Source organism: Musca domestica, unplaced genomic scaffold, assembly GCF_030504385.1.
Source record: "Musca domestica strain aabys unplaced genomic scaffold, Musca_domestica.polishedcontigs.V.1.1 60, whole genome shotgun sequence".
Classification (NCBI taxonomy): domain Eukaryota; kingdom Metazoa; phylum Arthropoda; class Insecta; order Diptera; family Muscidae; genus Musca; species Musca domestica.
The window spans coordinates 2681505-2701846 of record NW_026712364.1 but is presented as its reverse complement, the minus strand read 5'-3'; the positions used below and the strand labels follow the sequence as shown (position 1 = coordinate 2701846).

General features: G+C 34.2%; 1 protein-coding gene across 1 annotated transcript; it reads left to right on the top strand.

Moving 5' to 3' along the window:
* Positions 1-3062: 3062 nt before the first annotated feature.
* On the top strand, positions 3063-3767 carry LOC101895028 (protein FAM98B). Its single transcript, XM_005181691.3, has 2 exons — positions 3063-3257; positions 3315-3767. Exons 1-2 carry the CDS (start codon positions 3210-3212, stop codon positions 3603-3605), a joined length of 339 nt encoding a protein of 112 aa, XP_005181748.3. The 5' UTR covers positions 3063-3209; the 3' UTR covers positions 3606-3767.
* Positions 3768-20342: the final 16575 nt, after the last annotated feature.

Genomic DNA, 20342 nt, shown 5'->3' with positions numbered 1-20342 from the left:
CCAGAAATAATGTTTTTTCCATTGAGCTTGATTCCACTTAATATTATCGTTTCCGAAAGCCTTTTTGATTTTTTCAGATATAAATGGTTTTTTGATGTCTTACGGGCATGCAGACCAGCTGCCATTACTCGTCTACGCACTGATCTCGAGCTTATATCCAATGATTGCTCTCTCACCAACCCGTTGAACTCTTAAATAGTTGTTTTTTATTTCTCACACAATTTGTGGATCAGTACGGGCTGAAGTTTTTCACGGCCTTCATCCGTTATAGACTGTTACTACTGATCCAATTTCAACCGACTTAGTATACGAAAATAATTATGAAATCACATAAATATTTATGAAATATTTCTCGGAAATCATTTTCTGTAATATGTTGTTTTGATAATCACTGATAATTTGCTGTTTTATTCAGGTAATGTATTTGCTTTAACCCATTTTTAAATTTTTTTGGGCAGTACTTAAAAAACGAAAAGAAAAACACATACTGTTGTAAAAAACTTGTCATAAACAAGCGAAATTGTCGAAGGAAGCAAAAAGCGATAAATATCACAGTAAAAACAACTGAAATTGCAGCGGTTATATGAATGTACAACAGAGTTGCTTTTGTTTTGTCCAAGCCAAAATCGGATAAATTGAGTTTACCAAACATTATTTTTTATATAAAAATGAATTTTGGTTTTATGTTTTAGGTTTTTAAAAAGTGAATAAAGTACCTAATTTAAAACAAGAAAAACTTTCTCATTTTCTTAATTTTTGAAAAAGTTACAGGGCATTCATTCTCCTTGTAATTTCAGTTGCTTTAGTTTTGGCCACCAGTGTATATACTTTATGGGATTTCCCATGAATATTTTGAGGTGTTACAAACGGTGTGACTATATTATACCCTCCTTTTCATGGTGGTGGTTATAAAATTTAAAATTTGGTAATTTTAACATCGGCGCTTCGTCAATAAAAGATTTTGTGCTTAAGCAGTGTAGCCATACTGTTTGTTTTCTTTTAAAGGGAGCGTAGCAAATTATGCGCCTAAAGGTATGCTCTGAATACACGTAACTTACAATAGATTTACACTAGGCTTAAAAAATAACTTGAAGTTAAACTAATTGGGAAATGCTTTGTTCGAGAAATATAAGAATGCTAATCTTTTTATGCCCTACACAACAAGGTGGTCAGGGTACCATGTCTTTGTGCATTTGTTTGTAGCAGGCGAAAGGAAACGAGATAGATCCATAGTTCCTTTTGATGATCTGCATACAATTACATTCTGAGTTGATTTATGCACGTCCGTCCGTCTGTCCGTCCGTCTGTTAATTTGTTTGGCCCAAGGATGAACCCTATTGCAATTGGAGATAATCGGTCAAAATTTAGATATAGCTCCCATATATATCAACGTAGGATTTGCCTTTTTTGTGCACAAAACGTGTAATATCAGCCCAAATAGTATGGAATTTTGCACATACGACCAAATTAGGGCTGAAAATAAGTATGCCAAATTTGATCGAAATCGGTAAAGATGTAGCTGTAGCTCCCATATATATTGTTCATCCGATAACGGCAACGCCCAGGTTTAGATCTTTTTAAAGTTGTTTCCAACGGAACTTGCTAAATTTTGCGGAATTTGGTTTATGGTATTGACTCTCCTCGAATTTACGTATTTTTAAGGGTTTCTCTTCATTTAAAACCATTTTTTTTCAAACTGCTATTTTGACTACTCGATAGATTTTCACGGTACTACATTCGCCCACATATTTCAAAATGCAATATAGAATAATTAAGAGCAAAATTGTTTATTTTCGCTTCGAGGCCAACAAAATCATCTGAAATTTTTTACACCTGCACATTTTCTCACCTTTAACTCATTGGGAAGGTATAGAGGGAGTGGGCTAACATAGTCCATTTTCAAATCTGCAAATCAGACATTTACATTTTAGGAATTTATTATTCATTAAAATTCCGAAGTTTTGTGGAGGAGGTACTAGAAGAAGTGGGCCGATAAGCCGGATATTCACACTGGATCTAATGTAGGTGGAAGTTTTGATTAAGATTATGAATTAAAAATGTTTAAAATTTTTGTGGAGGTACCGTAAGGATTGAACCGATTTCGTCCATTTTCTCATCTGATCGAGGTTCTTTGAAATATTCAGTTTGAGCAAGATTTGACATGCCCTTTGCTATTTATAGAGCAAATAGTTTTCTTTGAAAATGTTGACTTTTGTGGAGGAGGTACTATTATTGTCCGTCGCCGAACACGATTAAGGTTGATAAAAAATATTAATACGAAGTTATTGTGCACACGGAGAGACAGACGGACGGACACCCTGTGAACCAAATGTCGGCCGTCCGACACGTCTGCTCAAAGTCAGCTAAAACTTCAGACATTTTAGGAAACATCAACCATATGGCTGAGGGATTAAAATGGAAAAACTAAAAAACCAAACCATACCCACCACAATTTGGAAGGAACTTGAAATTTTTCAAAAAAAAAAAAAAAAAAAAATATTCCGTCAAAAAATAATGCTCAAATAAAAACCGTTATGTAGAGTTTATACGAAGACGTGGTACAGCATAAGTCATTTTTGTCATACGCTTTGGTATCGATTCCGAACTTCATATATGGATTATAGGTATATAATTTGTTATGACAAATAACTGGAATAACATTTATTTTTGGAAAATAATCTGCAACTCAATAGGTGGAACTGCTCTTACGAAAATTCGCGGTAGGACACTATTAATGACTAAAACAATTTTATATAAATTAAGAAACACTGGATGCAAATCTGAATATTTAAGATTTAAAAAAAAAATACTTGATATATTTCATCAGATTTTCTGGATTTATCGATCTACTCTCTAATTATTCCGTTTGCAATTTTATACAAAATCTCTTAGGTTTCCATAAAAATAACAACAAATAAATTACCATAGTACGATCTATTTTTACGTTCCTCCCAGAACAAAATTAAAACAAACAAACAAATACAAATTATTAGGAATTACCAAAAATTCCATAACATGGGATTAGAGTTCAACAATTTCGATTACTTGTTTTGTAATTATTCAATGAAAGAAGTACATCTTAGCGTACACTTAGAACTCGTTCCGTTTATATACGTCCTGGCAAATTTTGATTTTATTCTAAAATTTTAATTGTTATTGTTTAAAAAAAAAAGAAATGGAATAACTTTTCAAGATTGTATATATAAGCAATGCAGATGGTACTGACGGTATTAGTTTCAATTAGCCCAACAATGAAAGTAAGTGAGGCCTACAATTATACTATAACTGAAATTAATTTATCGTGCGGATTTTAGGGATACATGAAACTTCTGGCATTGGCATGCCTAGTGGCTACGGCCCAGGCTGGCTTCTTGTATGGTGGAGGCGGCGGCGGAGGTGCTCATGTTGACACTTATAAAATTATAACCTATGGTAGTGGAGGTGGCGGCGGCGGAGGCTGGGGTGGCGGTGGTGGAGGATGGGGAGGCGGTGGCGGCGGAGGCTGGGGAGGTGGTGGCGGTGCTCATGTTACCGTTTACAAAATCATAAGCAACGGAGGTGGTTGGAATGGAGGAGGCGGAGGTTGGGGTGGATGGGATAAATAAATATATTTTTACGCGATTCATCTGCTAAAATACAAAATAAAGTGTAAGACAAATTATTTAATAAATTAAAAAAAAATAAAGGAGTTAAAATTTATTTTCCGAGGCCATAGATAATTGAATTATATCCAAAGAAAATGACTCCTTTACAAAACAAATAACAAATCCAAGGGCCTTTCACATGACAGAAGTGGTCATTCCTTGGTCGTTAATAATTTTGCAAATAATTCGTTTTTATACCTTAGCCATATGGCTACAGAGATAAAAAAATTTGCAACCAAGTAAAACGCCATCATTATAACATTTTTTTAAATTTTATGGAATGAAAGCAAAAAATGTCGGAATTAGCATCAAATTTTAGAATAAGTTTAGATTTGTTCGAATTGGTCACCTTTGGCACGAATTATGGCCTGCAAATGGCCAATGAAACCGTCACACGCTGCCCGAATGTTGCTCTGCGGTATTTTGGCCCATTCCCGGCGAAGCGCTTGCTTGAGGTGACCGACACTTTGGTATTTTTAGCGCCATCATTGTTTTCCAAAATACACCAGACACAATAGTCCAACGGATTGGTATCCGGAGGCGCTCGAGTTCTGGTGGCCAACCGAAGGTTCACATTTTCAGCTGACCTCGTTGGCAAGTAAACACGATCATTTTGTTTGTTTACAAACTGCTGGCCAACGAATGTTTTCTCATCGGAGAGAACCAAACTCGGCAGTTCACCACTTTCGGCCAAGCGAAGCAACTCTTTAGTTCTTTTTAGTCTATTTTCTTTCTGTTGCAGTGTAAGTTCTTGCACTTCTTGGAATTTCAATGGCTTTCCCCGAGCTCATTTTTCAATATTTGTGGTATGTTCAGCTCACGAGCCATTTTTCGGCCACTGCGACGCTGGTTTCGATCAAGTCGCTTCTTTACTTTTCGAACAATTTCTACTGATGTTTTTTCCGCCCCCTTCCTTGACGTCGAGTTACGCTACCAGTATCACATTTAAATGCTGGAGTGGTCTAACGATAGCCACTTGTAGTTTTCCAGCCAAATATAAAGAAATCACACTATCACGCTTGAATTCCATCACGAATATAACTTTTTTCTGGAAAATTCTCACCAAAATGCTTTTGTACGCTTGTAAACAATATAATGAGCTGTCACTGGAATAATTGTAACAGCTGTCGGACGGGTGGTTTAGAAATTACAGAAGTCTGAAGTTAGTTGCAGTTTTTTCATCACACCCAATCCAATATCCAATTTTATGCGAAATCATAAATACCGATAAATTTCATATTCATATCAGGCTTTTGGTTGAGAGAAATATTTAGGCATAGCAAGTTCTAAAGAATTGCTGATATGTTTCGCAAGTTATGACAGATAAAAGTATTGAAAATTGTGGCCTTTTGTGGGATGTATATCATTTTTACAATAGATCTTGTGTTAGCAAAAATGCTTGGATGTGTGACATTTGAAGAGATTGGATGCTTATTTCGCTTTCTTCCTTAGCGCTTTGTTTTCAAAATATTGAACTCTACGTGCGGAAGGCTCACAAGAAATGGTCCGATGGAAATATTGAGATGTTCCAAGTTCTCGAATGGAATTGGATATTAATTTCGCGTTTTATGGATATTCAAAATTTCGACCTTTTGTAAGGGGGGATTGGACCGATATATTCCATATTAACACAAGATCTTGGGTTAATAAAAATATTGAGATGTGTGACCATTTGTGGGGGAGGTACTTGATGGAGTAGGCCGATATTATCCATTTTTCCACCTGACCGAGAACAAACGCAAAAAAAATCTGTTTATAATGTAGCTAAAATCCTCAAAATGCCGAACATAGGGAGGTACCATAGTGGTCATAAAATGTGGATCTGCACAGATAATTTTCTGTCATAGGCTATAGTATTCATTACGAACTTCAAATACCAAATTTGAAAAAGTTCCGGTAAATAAAGTCGCTAAAATCATCAAAATACGGCATATCGGGAGGTACCGTTATATGGGGGCTATACGAAGACGTGGACCTGCATGGGCCATTTTCAATACCAAAAGTAGACATTATACACATTTGAGTAAAATTTTATCAACCTACTTCATTTCGTTCGGAAGCTAGAGTGATTTCCACAGACGGATAGACGGATAGACTGACAGAAAGACGGACATTGATAAATCGACATAGAATTTTATGCTGATCAAGAATATACATATACTTTGTGGGGTCTAAAATGTATTTTTCGAGGTATTACAAACGGAATGACAAACTTAATATACCCTCCATACTATGGTGGAGGGTATAAAAATATATTTTTCATCAAGGCAACGCACCAGCGCACAAGAGTGTTTTAACAATGGCTAAAATCAACGAATTAAAGTACGAGTGACTCCCAGTAACTTCTTCCCAAATCTAAAAAAAAAATCTTCGCTGGCAAGCGTTGGACTAAGTGTATTAAAGTTTCAGGAGATTGTATTGAAAAATAAAAATATATTGAAATATAAAAAAACTAACTTTTCTCTTTCATTTATAGCAATACGAACAACATACATTATTACTCATTGCCATAGAAATATCGACAAAACAGAATAACATCATGACAAAAAATCTAATTATTATTTTAAGATATACAAAAATGTTTAATTAATATATTGTCTATCATTTCACAAATTAAAGAACTCTTGTATAAATAAACAAATTCCTTTGAAAGGGGCTCTGTCATTACCTTGACTATATTAATTTTTGTTTAAATACATTGAACTCACAGTGAATTTGTTCACTTTTTATTTAGGTGAAATATAAATAACACAGTGGCAATTAGTCGAGTCGTTGAGTAGTCTATTAATATTTAAGAGCATTGCTGAGAATTACATTTAAATTCGGAAGTCACCATTTAAGTTGGTCAAACAACTTAAATAGTGACTTCCGAATTTAAATGTGTCGCCAAGTTAGAGCTAGGGCAAATTAATAAATTTAACTTATGTTCCGTTTGTCTAATAAAGATAGATATTGGATGATGAGAACAAGTTCCGACTGGTAGAATAAATGATATTGGGTAGGTGAAATCAAATACAGAATGGAAATATATTTTTTAAATTTTATAGAAATCGATTCAAATTATATTATATACAGGGTGAGATGACAAAACTGCAACAAACTTCAGACTGCTGTCATTTCTAAGCCACTCGTCCGACAGCTGTTAAAATTATTCCAGTGACAGCTCATTATATTGTTTACAAGCGTACAAAAGCATTTTGGTGAGAATTTTCCAGAAAAAAGGTGTTCGTGGTGGAATTCAAGCGTAATAATGAGATTTCTATATTTTTGGCTAGAAAACCAAAAGTGGCTATTTTTAGAGCACTCCAGCATTTAAATGTGAATAATTTTTTTGTGTCTCCTACCATCGCTCGTTACCGTGATACTAGTAGCGTAGCCCGACGTCAAGGAATTGGTCGGAAGAAAACAGCAACATCAGCAGAAATGGTTCGAAATGTAAAGAAGCGACTTGATCGAAACCCGCGTCGCAGTGGCCGAAAAATGGCTCGTGAGCTGAACATATCACAATATTCCATTCGGCAAATATTGAAAAATGCCATAAAAATTTCGAAAAGTGCACCGCAGCAGAAAGAAAATAGACTCAAAAGAGCTAAAGAGTTGCTTTGCTTGGCCGTTAGTGGTGAACTGCCGAATTTTTGTTTTCTCCGATGAGAAAACATTCGTTATCCAGCAGTTTGTAAACAAACAAAATTATCGTGTTTCCATGGCAAAGAGATCAGTTGAAAATGTGCACCTTCGGTTGGCCACCAGAACTCAAGCGCCGGCCATGGTGATGGTGTGGGCCGCCATAACAGGCGATGGTCGCTCTCCGCTCATATGATTCTACCGTAGCATCAGAATAAATGCCGAATATTATCGGAAAAATATTCTGGAGGGTGTATTTAAGCCTTGGGCACGCAAATCCGTTGAACTATTGTGTCTGGAGCATTTTGTAAAGCAAGTTTGGCACCAAAAATATCAAAGTGCCGATCACATGAAGCTAGCGCTTCGCCGGGAAGGGGAATGGGCCAAAATACCGCAGAGGAGCATTTGGGCAGCATGTGACGGTTTCATTGACCCTTTGAAGGCCATAATTCGTGCTAAAGCTAACCAATTCGAACAAATCTAAATTTATTCTAAAATTTGATGCCATTTCCGACTTATATTTGAAAATGTGATTATGCATGAAATTCAGTTTTTATACCCTCCAACATAGTTTGGAGGGCATATTAAATTTGTCATTCGGTTTGTTACCCCTCGAAATATAAATTTTATACCCCACAGCAAAAATTGTATGGAAATCGCTGTAGCTTCCGACCAAAATAAGGTAGGTTGATAAAATTTTACACAGACATATGTCTGCAGGAATGTATTATGACCTACAAATACCAATTTTTAGACAAATCCGTGAAAAAATGTATCAAAAATCATGAAATATATCCTTCTTTTCAAGGTGGAGGGTACAAAAATTGATCGTAGGTTTGTTATAAAATCAATTGGGTACAGAATGAAGTCTAATTTAGTTTGGTTGGGAGATAGACTTCCTCTTACCTAATGGACAACAAACCATATCCCAACCATAGACACCAATAGTGACATCTATATCTAATTTCAGAATTTCTGCTCTATCTATTCACTCTAAGGCAAATTTAGTGCCATTGCAAATCCATCATCAAATCTCAATTCAAGATGCCAAAAGAGACCTCAACATCAAATTTGAGGATTACCGCCTTATCCCTATTTTTTACCATACTTTTCGTTCAGTCATACCACGCATGTCCAAAAACACTTCCTTTTCAAAACCAAATTTTAGAATCCCAACAGCTGACATCCATATAAAATTTTAAAATTTCAGCTCTATCCTTTCACCCAAAACCCAATTTAGTACTATTTAGTACTAAACTAAATATACCATTCTGTCCTTTTTGTACAATTATAGTACACATTTCCCAAACCACCTCCATATATCCAGAATACACATGAACAGGAACTGTAATACCAAATTTACGATTTCAAGCATTAACTGTTTAACCAATACCAAATTGTACCAAATATAGTACTTTTCGTGCATTTGTAGTACACATTTGCAAAAGCATCTCTTTATCACAAACCTACTACCAACGGGAACCCCAATATAAAATTTCAAAATGCCATTGTCATCCGTTCACCCTAAACAAAACTGTTCTCAATTTAGTACCATTAGTAAAGTTCGCAAACTTAGTGCACTTTTCCAAAACCACCTTCATATATCAAACTTATTTTCCAACCTCAATTCTCATACCAAATTTAAAAATTGTAGCTCTATCTGATTACATAGTATGAAATGGTACCCTCTTAGAAGTTTAGTACCATTTTAGAACTTTTAGTAACATTCGAATTTCCAAAAACACTTTGGTACATATATCCCTCACCTCATCAGTGACCCACATTCCTTTTTTCAGAATTATATTCAATTCACTTTCTGGTACTTTTCGTACTGTTTAGTACGAATTTCCAAAGTGCCAGCCTTATCAGACGCCTGTGCACTAAGATTGACTCTCCCTCTCTCTCTCTCTCTCTCTCTCTCTCTCTCTCTCTCTTGGACTCTCCCGTGCAACATTTCAAGTTTCAGAAAGTCAGCTCTTTCACTACTCTTTCGAAAACATATATTTAAAAACCAGTAAAGAAAGTCCTAAAGTCGGGCGGGCCGACTTTTTGATACCCTACACCACTTTGCTAATTTAGTAGAGCTCCACGTAACAATTAAAAGTTTTTATGGGAGAATTCAATCATACACGCTATGATTATAATTATAATTTAAAGTTCAAAGGACTATATATGCCGAAGCATTTGTATCTTTTAAATTCGGACTTGAATTGCGCATTTGGTGCACAATTAATTTGAAATCGGATAAAAATATATATGGGAGCTATTTTCAAATCTGAACCGATCTCGATAATATTTGGTAAAAATATTTCTGAGCTGTATTTCATATATTTCCCAGAATATCGTTGTTACGGAGTGCATATTACGACTGTGGGTAACAAATATAACAAATCGGATGAACAGTATATATGGGAGCTATAGCTGTATCTGAACCGATCTTCACCAAATTTGACATACTATCTTCTAGACTCAATACGGTCGTATGTACCAAATTCCATTCCATTTGGGCAAATATTAGACGTTTGGTGCACAATATAAGGTAAATCGGACGAAATTATATATGGGAGCTATATCCAAATCTGAACCGATCTCGATAAAATTCGGCACATGTATTTCTGGGCTGTATTTGATATATTTCCCCAAATATTGTTGTAACAGAGTGCATATTATGGCTGCGAAGGACAAAAATAACAAATCGGATGAACAATATATATGGGAGTTATAGCTATATCTGAACCGATTTGATCAAATTTGGCAAAATTCCATACTATTCGGGCTGATATTACAAGTTTGGTGCACAATAAAAGGCAAATCGGACGAAGATATATATGGGAGCTATATCTAAATTTTGACCGATTATCTCCAATTTCTATAGGGTTCGTCCTTGGGCCGAACAAATGATTTGTGCAAAATTTCATCTGGATAGGGCAATAATTGCGAACTGTACTTTGTTTACAAAAATACATGGACATACGGACTGACGGACGGACGGACAGACGAACGGACGGACATGTATAAATCGACTCAGAATGTGATTCTATGCAGATCATCAAAGGAACTATGGGTCTATCTCGTTTCCTTTTCCTGTTACAAACAAATGCACAAAGAAATAATACCCTGACCACCTTGTGGTGTAGGGTATAATGACAGTCATACTTCAGATGCAGATGTGAGGCGGTTTAATATGAGCATCTCATTTAAATCTTCCCAAACACAAACATATTATTTTCCATTTCTATTTTTTTAATTGCTTCGGACTATTTTGTTTTTTAAAATATAGCTGAAGGTCATCATCTTTTTAATCTCTTCTCTTTTAAGTTGTTTTGAAAATACAGGTTAGCGAAGGTTTGGCCCCTTCAAACATTTTGGAAGATTTAGTATTAAGCCATTAATAATAGAAAAAAAAAAACAACCATTTCAACAATGACCCTTTAACTAAAACAAGCCAAACAACATAAATCCCTAATTTGGCATAAATACGGAATATTCGATTGGTTTGTTGTGATAGAGGTAGAGATAGTCTCAGTGTCATTGACCAGTTATGTAAAGACATTTATTTATTTTACGAAAACAGATAACAACAAATATGGGAACGGATGTTGTTTTGCATTCGCATTGTGATCGTATCGAATTTCATGGCATTAGAAGATTTAAATCGTGGTAGGGTTAGTGTTGAAATATAAATTAAAAAAATTGATAAAATAACAAAAACTAAAATAACAGCCGGATGTGCCCTCTTGAACTGAGATGCTAGTGATATCTTTTTTTAATTGAGACACAATAATTAAATCTATTGATAATAAATCGACAAGAGCCATCGATGACGATCAAAACGAGTTCAGTGCAAATAGATGTTTGATTTAAAGTTTAATTGTAGTTTGTTTAGTCCGCTCTTTTCAATGACCCATGAAGGTCTAGTCATTTAATGTTGCACTATCATATTATTAAAACAAAGGTTGTAAAATTAATAAATAATTATTTATTTATTAATACCCCTACAATTAAATTTATAATTAAAAATAAATATACTTTGTAGGGAAAAGGGAAAAAATATTCTCCTCCGGAAACCGATTGCCGACTTAATAGTTGAATTACCAGTGGCATTACGTTCAACAAGTGTTTATCCCCAAGATAATCTTTTTGGTCCTTTAAAAAAATGGTTAAAACTCAGTTTAAACATGATCGTAACAAGTTAAAATATTTTACAAAACTACTTTTCATGAAATTCTAAATTCAACAAAAGGCTAATCTAACCTGATTTAATGCAAAAAAAACCCCATCACAAATAAAATCATCATCAAATTTCACCATAAGTCACCAAAGAGAAGCAATCTCAAATTCTATTAAATATCATAAAAAAAAACTAATTGCCTCGATAAAATTTAGCAAAGGTATTTCTGAGCTGCATTTGATATATTTCCCCAAATATTGTTGCTACAGAGTGTATATTACGGTTGGGGAGGACAAAAATAACAAATCGGATGAACAATATATATGGGAGCTATAGCTATATCTGAACCGATTTCGATCAAATTTGGCATACTTATTTTCAGGCCTAATTTGGTTGTATGTGCAATTTTCCGCACAATAAAAAGCAAATCGAACGAAGATATATATAAGGGAGCTATATCTAAATTTTTACCGATCATCTCCAATTTCAATAGGATTCGTCCTTGGGTCTAACAAATGATTTGTGCAAAATTTCATATGGATCGGGAAATAAATGTGATCTGTACTTTGCTTACAAAAATACATGGACCGATGGACGGACGGACATGCATAAATCGACTCAGAATGTGATTCTATGCAGATCAACAAAAGGAACTTTGGTGCTATCTCGTTTCCTTTTGCCTGTTACAAACAAATACACAAAGACAAAATACCCTGATCACCTTGTGGTGTAGGGTATAAAAAAAATATGTCATAAGTTTTTAGATCAATTTTTATCCTTTCTTGATAGAAAGTGTCAAACAAAAGATATTCTACACAAAATTCCACTATAATTTGGGTCCACGTTTTCATATTGCCATCATATAATGGTATTTATATGATTTTAGCGATATTTTTACCGGAATTGTTTTAAATTTCGTATTTTAAGTTCGTAATAGGTACTACAGCCTGTGACAAGATATCGTGACAAGATATGCAGGTCCACGTCTTCGTATAGCCCATATAACGATACCTCCCTGTATTCGGAATATTGATGATTTCAGCTACATTATTCACTGGAATTCTTTCAAATTTCGTTTTGGATACTACAGACTGTGGCAGAAGATTGATTATGCAGCCCCAGGTCTCCGTATAGTCCCCATATAACGGTACCTCCCTATATTCAGAATTTTGATGTTTTTGCGAAATGTTTCGTATTTGAATAATGTAATGGCCTATGACAAAAATTGTCTATAAAGGTCCACGCCTTCGTATAGACCTCAATATAACGATAAATCCCTATATTAAATATTTTAAAGATTTTTACAGAATTTTTAACGGATTTTGTTTTTCTTGAAAATTTCCAAAATTATTCCAAATAGAGGAGGGTACTTAAAGTTCCGTTCTGCCAAAATTACTGTTTTTTTACTTGTTTCATAATGCAAAATCCCTTGCAAAGTTCCTAGTCTACAATTGTCCAACATTTGAAATGAAATTGGCAATTTTCAAAATAATAAAACCCGTTAACACTTCTGTTAAAATCTTAAAAATACCGAATGGATCTATATAGGCAACTTTTATCATAAGCCATTACAATATTCAAATTCGAAACTTGAAAAAAATCGGTAAGTTATATAACTAAAATCATTAAAATACCGAATATAGGGAGGTGCCGTTATATGGGGGCTATACCATAACGTGAACCTACATAGACAATTTTCTGTCTTAGACTGAAGTATCCATTACGAACTGCAAATCCAAAAAAAAAAACAAGTAACAAGTAAAAAAGCTGCAAGTTCGGCCGGGCCGAACTTTGAATACCCTCCACCATTTGGAACGAAATTGACAATTTTCAAAAACAATAAACTCCATTAAAACTTCTGTTAAAATCTTAAAAAATACCGAATATAGCTATTATATTAGGGTCTATACGACGACATGAACCTGCGTAGATAACATTTGTCATAAGTCATTACAATATTTAAATTCGAAACTTAAAAAAATCGGTGAATAATGTATAGCAATCATTAATCATTAAAATACCTAATATCGATAGGTACCGTTATAAGGGGGCTATACGAAGACGTAGACCTGCGCAGACAATTTTCTGTCAAAGATTGTAGTATCTATTTCGAACTTCATATACCAAAAAATAAACTTTTCCGGTGAATAATATCGATTAAATCACCAAAAAACCGAAAAACGGGAGGTACCATTATATGGTGGCTATACCAAAACGTGGACCTACATGGCCCATTTTCAATACCAAAAGTCCTGCAGACATAATATACATTTGAGCACAATTTTATCACTCTACTTCATTTCGCTCGGAAGCTCGAGTGATTTCCACATACGGGCGGAACAAATACATATCTGATAGGGGGCGTATAGAATACTAGCTGAACCCGGTGCGCTACGCTACCCCTTTTGATTTTATATGCATTCAAAATTTTATTTACGAACATATGTTGGATAAAAAAAAAAACAAATTTAAACATTTAAAAAAAAAATATTGCACTACTTTAATGCGTAAATAACCAAAACCATTAGAAAAGCAGTAACATGACATACATACACGAAGGGTTTGTCCTTCGGATTTATTTATTTCATAGCAAATACCAAGCGTGCAGTAAACTGCAATCTTTTGAAGTTGAGTGGCATTTCTATTGCAATTAGTGAATTCGAGATAGCAACATACTTCGCCGTAATAAGCGTATTTCAAATCAATTGTTGTGTTGTTTTTTAGTGTTATCCTAAGGCGTTGTGGGTCAATGGTTCTTATTAAAATCATATCCCAATCTGATCCAGTTTAAATATAATTTTAAAAAAATTACTTTTACACCAAATTCCGCCACACCTTTCATATTTCATTGAAATTGGTGCGTCAAATATGTGAAATCGGCCGATAATATATATATGGGAGCTATATCCAAATCTTAACTAATTTCCAATTAATTTGTCACATTTATTATTGTAACCAAATTCCGCTACACATTCCAAATTTCATTGAAATTAGAGATACATAGCGTGTTTGGTGCATCAAAAAAATGAAATCGGTCGAAAATATATATGGGAGCTCTATCCAAATCTGAACCGATTTTAATTTAATTTGACCAATTCATTTTGGCTCCCAATTCCGTTACTTATTTTAAATTTCATTACAATTGGAAATACATATCGTGTTTGGTCCACCATACATGAAATCGGCCGAAAATATATATGGGAGCTATATCCAAATCTGAACCGATTTCAATATAATTTGTGAAATCAATTTTTTAGATAAAATCTATCACACGTTTCAAATTTCATTGAAATTGGGGATACATAGCGTGTTTGGTGCATCAAATGCTTGAAATCGGCCGAAAATATATATGGGAGCTATATCCAAATCTGAACCGATTTCAATATAATTTGACAAATTTATTTTCGGATTAAATCCCGTCACACATTCCAAATTTCATTGGAATCGAACGTTCATATTGTGTTTGAGGCATCAAATAAACGAAATCGGTCGAAAATATATATGGGAGCTTTATCCAAATCTGAACCGATTACAATATAAATTGGCAAACTTATTTTTGTTCCAAATTCCGTTACGTATTCCAAATTTTGAGACTGTATCTTCAACCAATCAATAGATATGTGCATATAAAATCTAAATTTTTGGGAGGTACCTCCGATTCTGATGCTATATCTCCAGTTCCAAGTGGAAATTCAAAAAATTCAGGCGATGTTGCAGTATATATGGAAATTTTCAGGAAAATCTATTCAGCGGTTTTCGAGTCCATAAATTACAAACAAACAAACAAACTTACAAACATTTTCCTCTTTTATAGATATAGATCCCGTAAGGCTGAAACTGCGGACGTCGTAAAGGAATAGTCTCGATACCTGTGAAATTTTAAATCTTGGGTGAAAATGATCAAGGTCCATTTGTGCTTTCAAGGGAGAATCAAAAAACTAGAAATTGTGACACAAAAAGATTGAATAATTTAAACCATTTACGTTTTGGGGTTTCAAAACAAAATGCAAATTGTGAATCTCCCAGATTTTTGGAAATTAATTTATGTGTGCTGCGCTTGGGGTTACGATATTATCAGAGGATTTATTTCAACCTTTCAATTTTTTTTGAACCAAAAACCTCGATCTGTTTAATACATTTAAAAACAAGTAAACAAAGGCTACAGTCGTGCGGGCCGACCATGTTATACCCTACAACACTACAATATATTTAAAGCCCCCTCATGTCAAAAGCTCAATCTTTAGGCACTCCGTCGCCTTATTGGGCATTCAAAACAATTTCACACAAAAGTGGTCCATTTTACAGCTAGATATGATCCAAAGGTTTTCCAAAATACTATATTTCTTCTATATAATTAAAATTATAAGTCAAATTGAAAAAAATCGTATGCGATAAAAAATATGACAAAAATTGAAAAAAAAAAAAACTTAATAAGAAATATTCACTTTTTATCCTTTTCTGGCAACAGACCATTCCGAATTGATGAGAATTTTGAAAATCCGTCCAGCTGTTCTGGAGTTATAAGCGGTCTACTGACATCTCCTTCATTGATATATGAGATTGTATATACTTTGCTACATATGCGATATCTTGGCTATCAGTATCACTGTAACGGTCAGAAGTGAGATTTTCGTACATTTGTGACATTTGGAAATTGTAGTATTTTTTACATAAAAGTTATGGTTTTTTTTTAACCCGGTAATGGTGGGCTTCTGACCCGCCCTAAACTCTAACTTCATGCAAAATTCCACGTCGATTGGTCTATAATTACGACCTGCAGAGCAACTGCAAAATGATAAATTTTTTCCTGTTTTTGGTCCACTTCAACTAAATACTTTGCGATCATCTCCAAAAATATAAGGTTCTATTTTGACCGTAGTCCCACCTTCATGCTAAAATTCGTAAGGATCGGGCCATAATTGCGACCTGTAGGGTGATTACAAATTTATATGGACAGACGGACGGACGGAGCTAGATCGACTCAGTTCGGCGATATAGGAAGTTCCATATATAGTTTCCTATGTTGGGGAACAATACTTCGAGGTGTTATATTATTTTTGGCCCAATCAAACTTATAATACCCCCAACACATAGTGTTAAAGGGTACAATAAATTCAGGTAAACTGCCAACGCTTTGCCAGACAATCTGTCTAAAAATCTTTGTATTTTAGTTGTTTTTCAGCAGATGTGTTTCAGTCAATGTTAACCAGACAAATGATGGAGTAATTTGTTTGCTGTTTGCTCAAACCCCCCTGCGGACGTCACCTTGCCAACCAAATGTGCATATTTAATTTAATTGTTTTATCACTCATCAACATGTGTACATAATGGTAAGCATAAATGCGCGTGCGCGCACACACACATACACGCATATACCTAGAGACGCCCATGCGCATAAAAACTTCACGTCTTTGAATTCAAATTCAATTTCTGATTTCGTTTAGTTTTATTTTATTTCTATGAAGCTTTTGTTTTGTGAGAAATAATTTTCATTGGAAATTCGATTTTGTTGACCACTTACTGATTGATGTGGTTAAATGTCTTAAAACGATCAAAAAATCAGATAGCCTCCAGCTTTATTGAGCTATCATTATCGGATACAAAGAGTAGATTTGTAGAAACAAAAAAAAAAAAAACCGACAACAAAAATATAAATAATTAATGAAACAATGAATGTTTAAAAAAATTAAAGCAACAGAATGCAGATTCAAATGCAAATCAAGTGGAGATTGTTTTGCTTTTTATCTTGCTTTTGTTAAAAAAAAATCTTCAAGCGTCAACCGGTAAAGTTTTATAGGCTAGACAGAAGTGCGACACTTCAGCACAATGACGAAGTGTTTTTGATTTGCCGTTGTTTCTGTTCGATGGCAAATTTAAGGCCAATGGAGTATTAATTCAAAATTTTTGCAAACACAAATGTGAAGTGTTTCAATTGCCATACATCGACCCAATTATATGGTGTTTACTTTTCGGAGAAGCCGTGTTGAATTTTGTTTGTTTCCCAATTTTAATTCCACATGCATCTTGTAAACATAGTTTTTGATTCCCACCAATTTAAGACCATTATATATGAAACTAGCTGAACCCAGTGCGCTCCGCTACCCCTTTTGATTTATGTACAAATATTTTGTGGTTAAAAAATAATAATAAAACAAATTCAAGAATTTAGAAAACGTATTTATTGTAAGACTTTAATGCTTGAACAAACAAATCTCTCGGTCTGCCAACGCGGAAAATGCCAAATGTAGTCCGCATAAACCAAGAGTTTGTCCTTCGGATTTATTAATTTCATAGCAAAAGCCAAGCGTGCAGGAACCTGCAAGCTTTTGAAATTGAGTGGAATTTTTCTTGCTATTAGAGAATTCGAGGGAGCAACATATTTCCCCATAACAATCGTATCCTCAATTAAATTTTTGTGTAGTTTTTTACTGTTAGCCCAATACCAATAGCAAAGGCATTGTGGGACACAATTATATTCCAAACTAAACCGAATTCAATATAATTGGACAAAATTTATTGCTGGACCAAATTACGTCACTCCTTTTTTTTGTAGAAATCGACCGAAAATATATATGGGAGGCATATCAAAACCTCAAAGAATTTCAATATAATTTGGAAAATAAATTTTTATTTCACAAAACATTCTGCTATTCCCTTTTTGCGAATTTCATTTGAATCTCAACCGATTTCAACATAATTTGGATTTTTTTTGTATTACTGTCATAAGTCACTACCAAATTCAAATTCGGAACCTGAAATAAACGGTGAATAATGTAGCTAAAATCTTCAAAATATCGTATATAGGGAGGTACCGTTATATCGGAGCTGTGCGAAGACCTGGACCAGCATAGAAAATTTTCTGTTATAGGCTGTAGCATCCATTACGAACTTCAAATACGACATTTCAATCAATTTCGCTGAGTATTGTACCTAAATTCGTCAAAATGCCGAATATAGGGATGTACTAGTATATGGGGCCTATACGAAGACCTGGACCTGCATAGACAATTTTCTGTCACAGATTGTAGTTTCCATTACGAACTCTAAATGCGTAATTTGAAAAAATTCCGGTGAATAATGACGCTAAAATCACCAAAATACCGAATATAGGGAGGTACCGTTATATGGGGGCTATACGAAGACCTGAACCTGCACAGACAATTTTCTGTCTTAGGATGTAGTATCCATTGCGAACTTTAAATACCAAATTTTAAACAATTCCGGATGATAATGTCGCTAAAATCATCAAAATACCGAATATCAGGAGGTACCGTTGTATGGGGCTATACGAAGACATGAACCTGCACAGACAATTTTCTGTCTTATGCTGTAGTATCCATTTCGAACTTCAAATATCAAATTTGAAGCAATTCCGGTGAATAATGTCGCTAAAATCATCAAAATACCGAATATCGGGAGGTACAGTTATATGGGGGCTATATGAAAACGTGGACCTACATGGCCCATTTACGAACTTAACCTGCTTACTGAAAAAATAAACATGTGTGCAAAATGTTGGCCTTCTATCTCACTTCGTCGAAAGATAGCGTGATTGCAACAGACAGACGGACAGACAGACGGACATCGCTAAATCGACTTAGAATTTAACGCTGATCAAGAATATATATACTTTGCTGGGTCTGACATGAGTATTTCGAGGAGTTACAAACGGAATGACGAACTTAATATACCCTCCATACTATGTATGGTGGAGGGTATAATAATAAATTGACATTGGATTTATTTCAATTTCTTTCGAAGAAAACAACTGACATTTATTGAAAAGTGCAATTGTATTAAATGTGTCGGAAACTATAGCTCTATCGGCAGCTGTCATTAGGTGGGGACGTAAAAAGAAAGGTATATCGCAAATATTCCGGGAGCGGTCAACTGGGCAAAAAAATTACTTGTACTTATAAGATATAGAAGTATTTTCAGAAGAGTAATTATTGCAGAGAGAACCCGGGTCTAAGACCCTTAACCATGGGTACGTCCTATTGGAGACTATATAAAGTACTATAGAGTACTATATAAAGTTTTTTTTATCGACTTAATCTGAAGTCCAGTTTAGAAATGGGACTTTACTCAATTTTTTTTATTATTTAGCTTAAGAAACATTTTTGAAATGGTATGGGACCTATGTATGATATCATAATTATATCCAAATGATTATGGAATCTTTCAAAATAATAAAAATAAAAAAACGCGTGTTAATACCAACTCGCATACATTATTCAAATGAAAAAAAAAAAAAAATCACAATCTCGCCCACACTCTACCATACGATTTGTGGTCTTTTTTATTTTGATATATAAACAAAACTAGATATAGTTGGTACCTGTTTCCTCACAGAATATATTTCATAAATATTAGAATTACTGTCTTCGTTCTATTTGTTAGTATCGCAAAGAATTTGCATATCGTGATCTTTTTTTTTTAAGTTTTGATAATATCAAATATATAAACTGTACGAAAAATGTATCTTAAAAAAAATATATGTCAGGAAAAGAATGAAGAAAAAATATTCAGATAGGAAATTTTTTTATAATTGGTAGGATTAAAGGGTTCTTGTTTTTGTGGAATAATGTCAACAGATGTTCACTTATAAACTAAGATTATTTAAACTAATAAACTGAATTAAAACAAGTTAAAATCAGGTAAGTTCGACAGGGCCACCATTTGGAAGGAATTTGAAAATTAAAAAAATACGTTAAAAACAAGTAAGCAAAAGCTATGGTAGTGCGGGGCCGAATTTGTGATATCCTACAACACTACAATATGTGAGAAGCCACCTTATATCCAAATCCATTTTGGAAGATTTCGCTTTTAAAATTATGTCAATATTATAAGTCAAATTGAAAAAATCGCATGCGATAAAAAATATAAAAAAAATGAAATGTCAA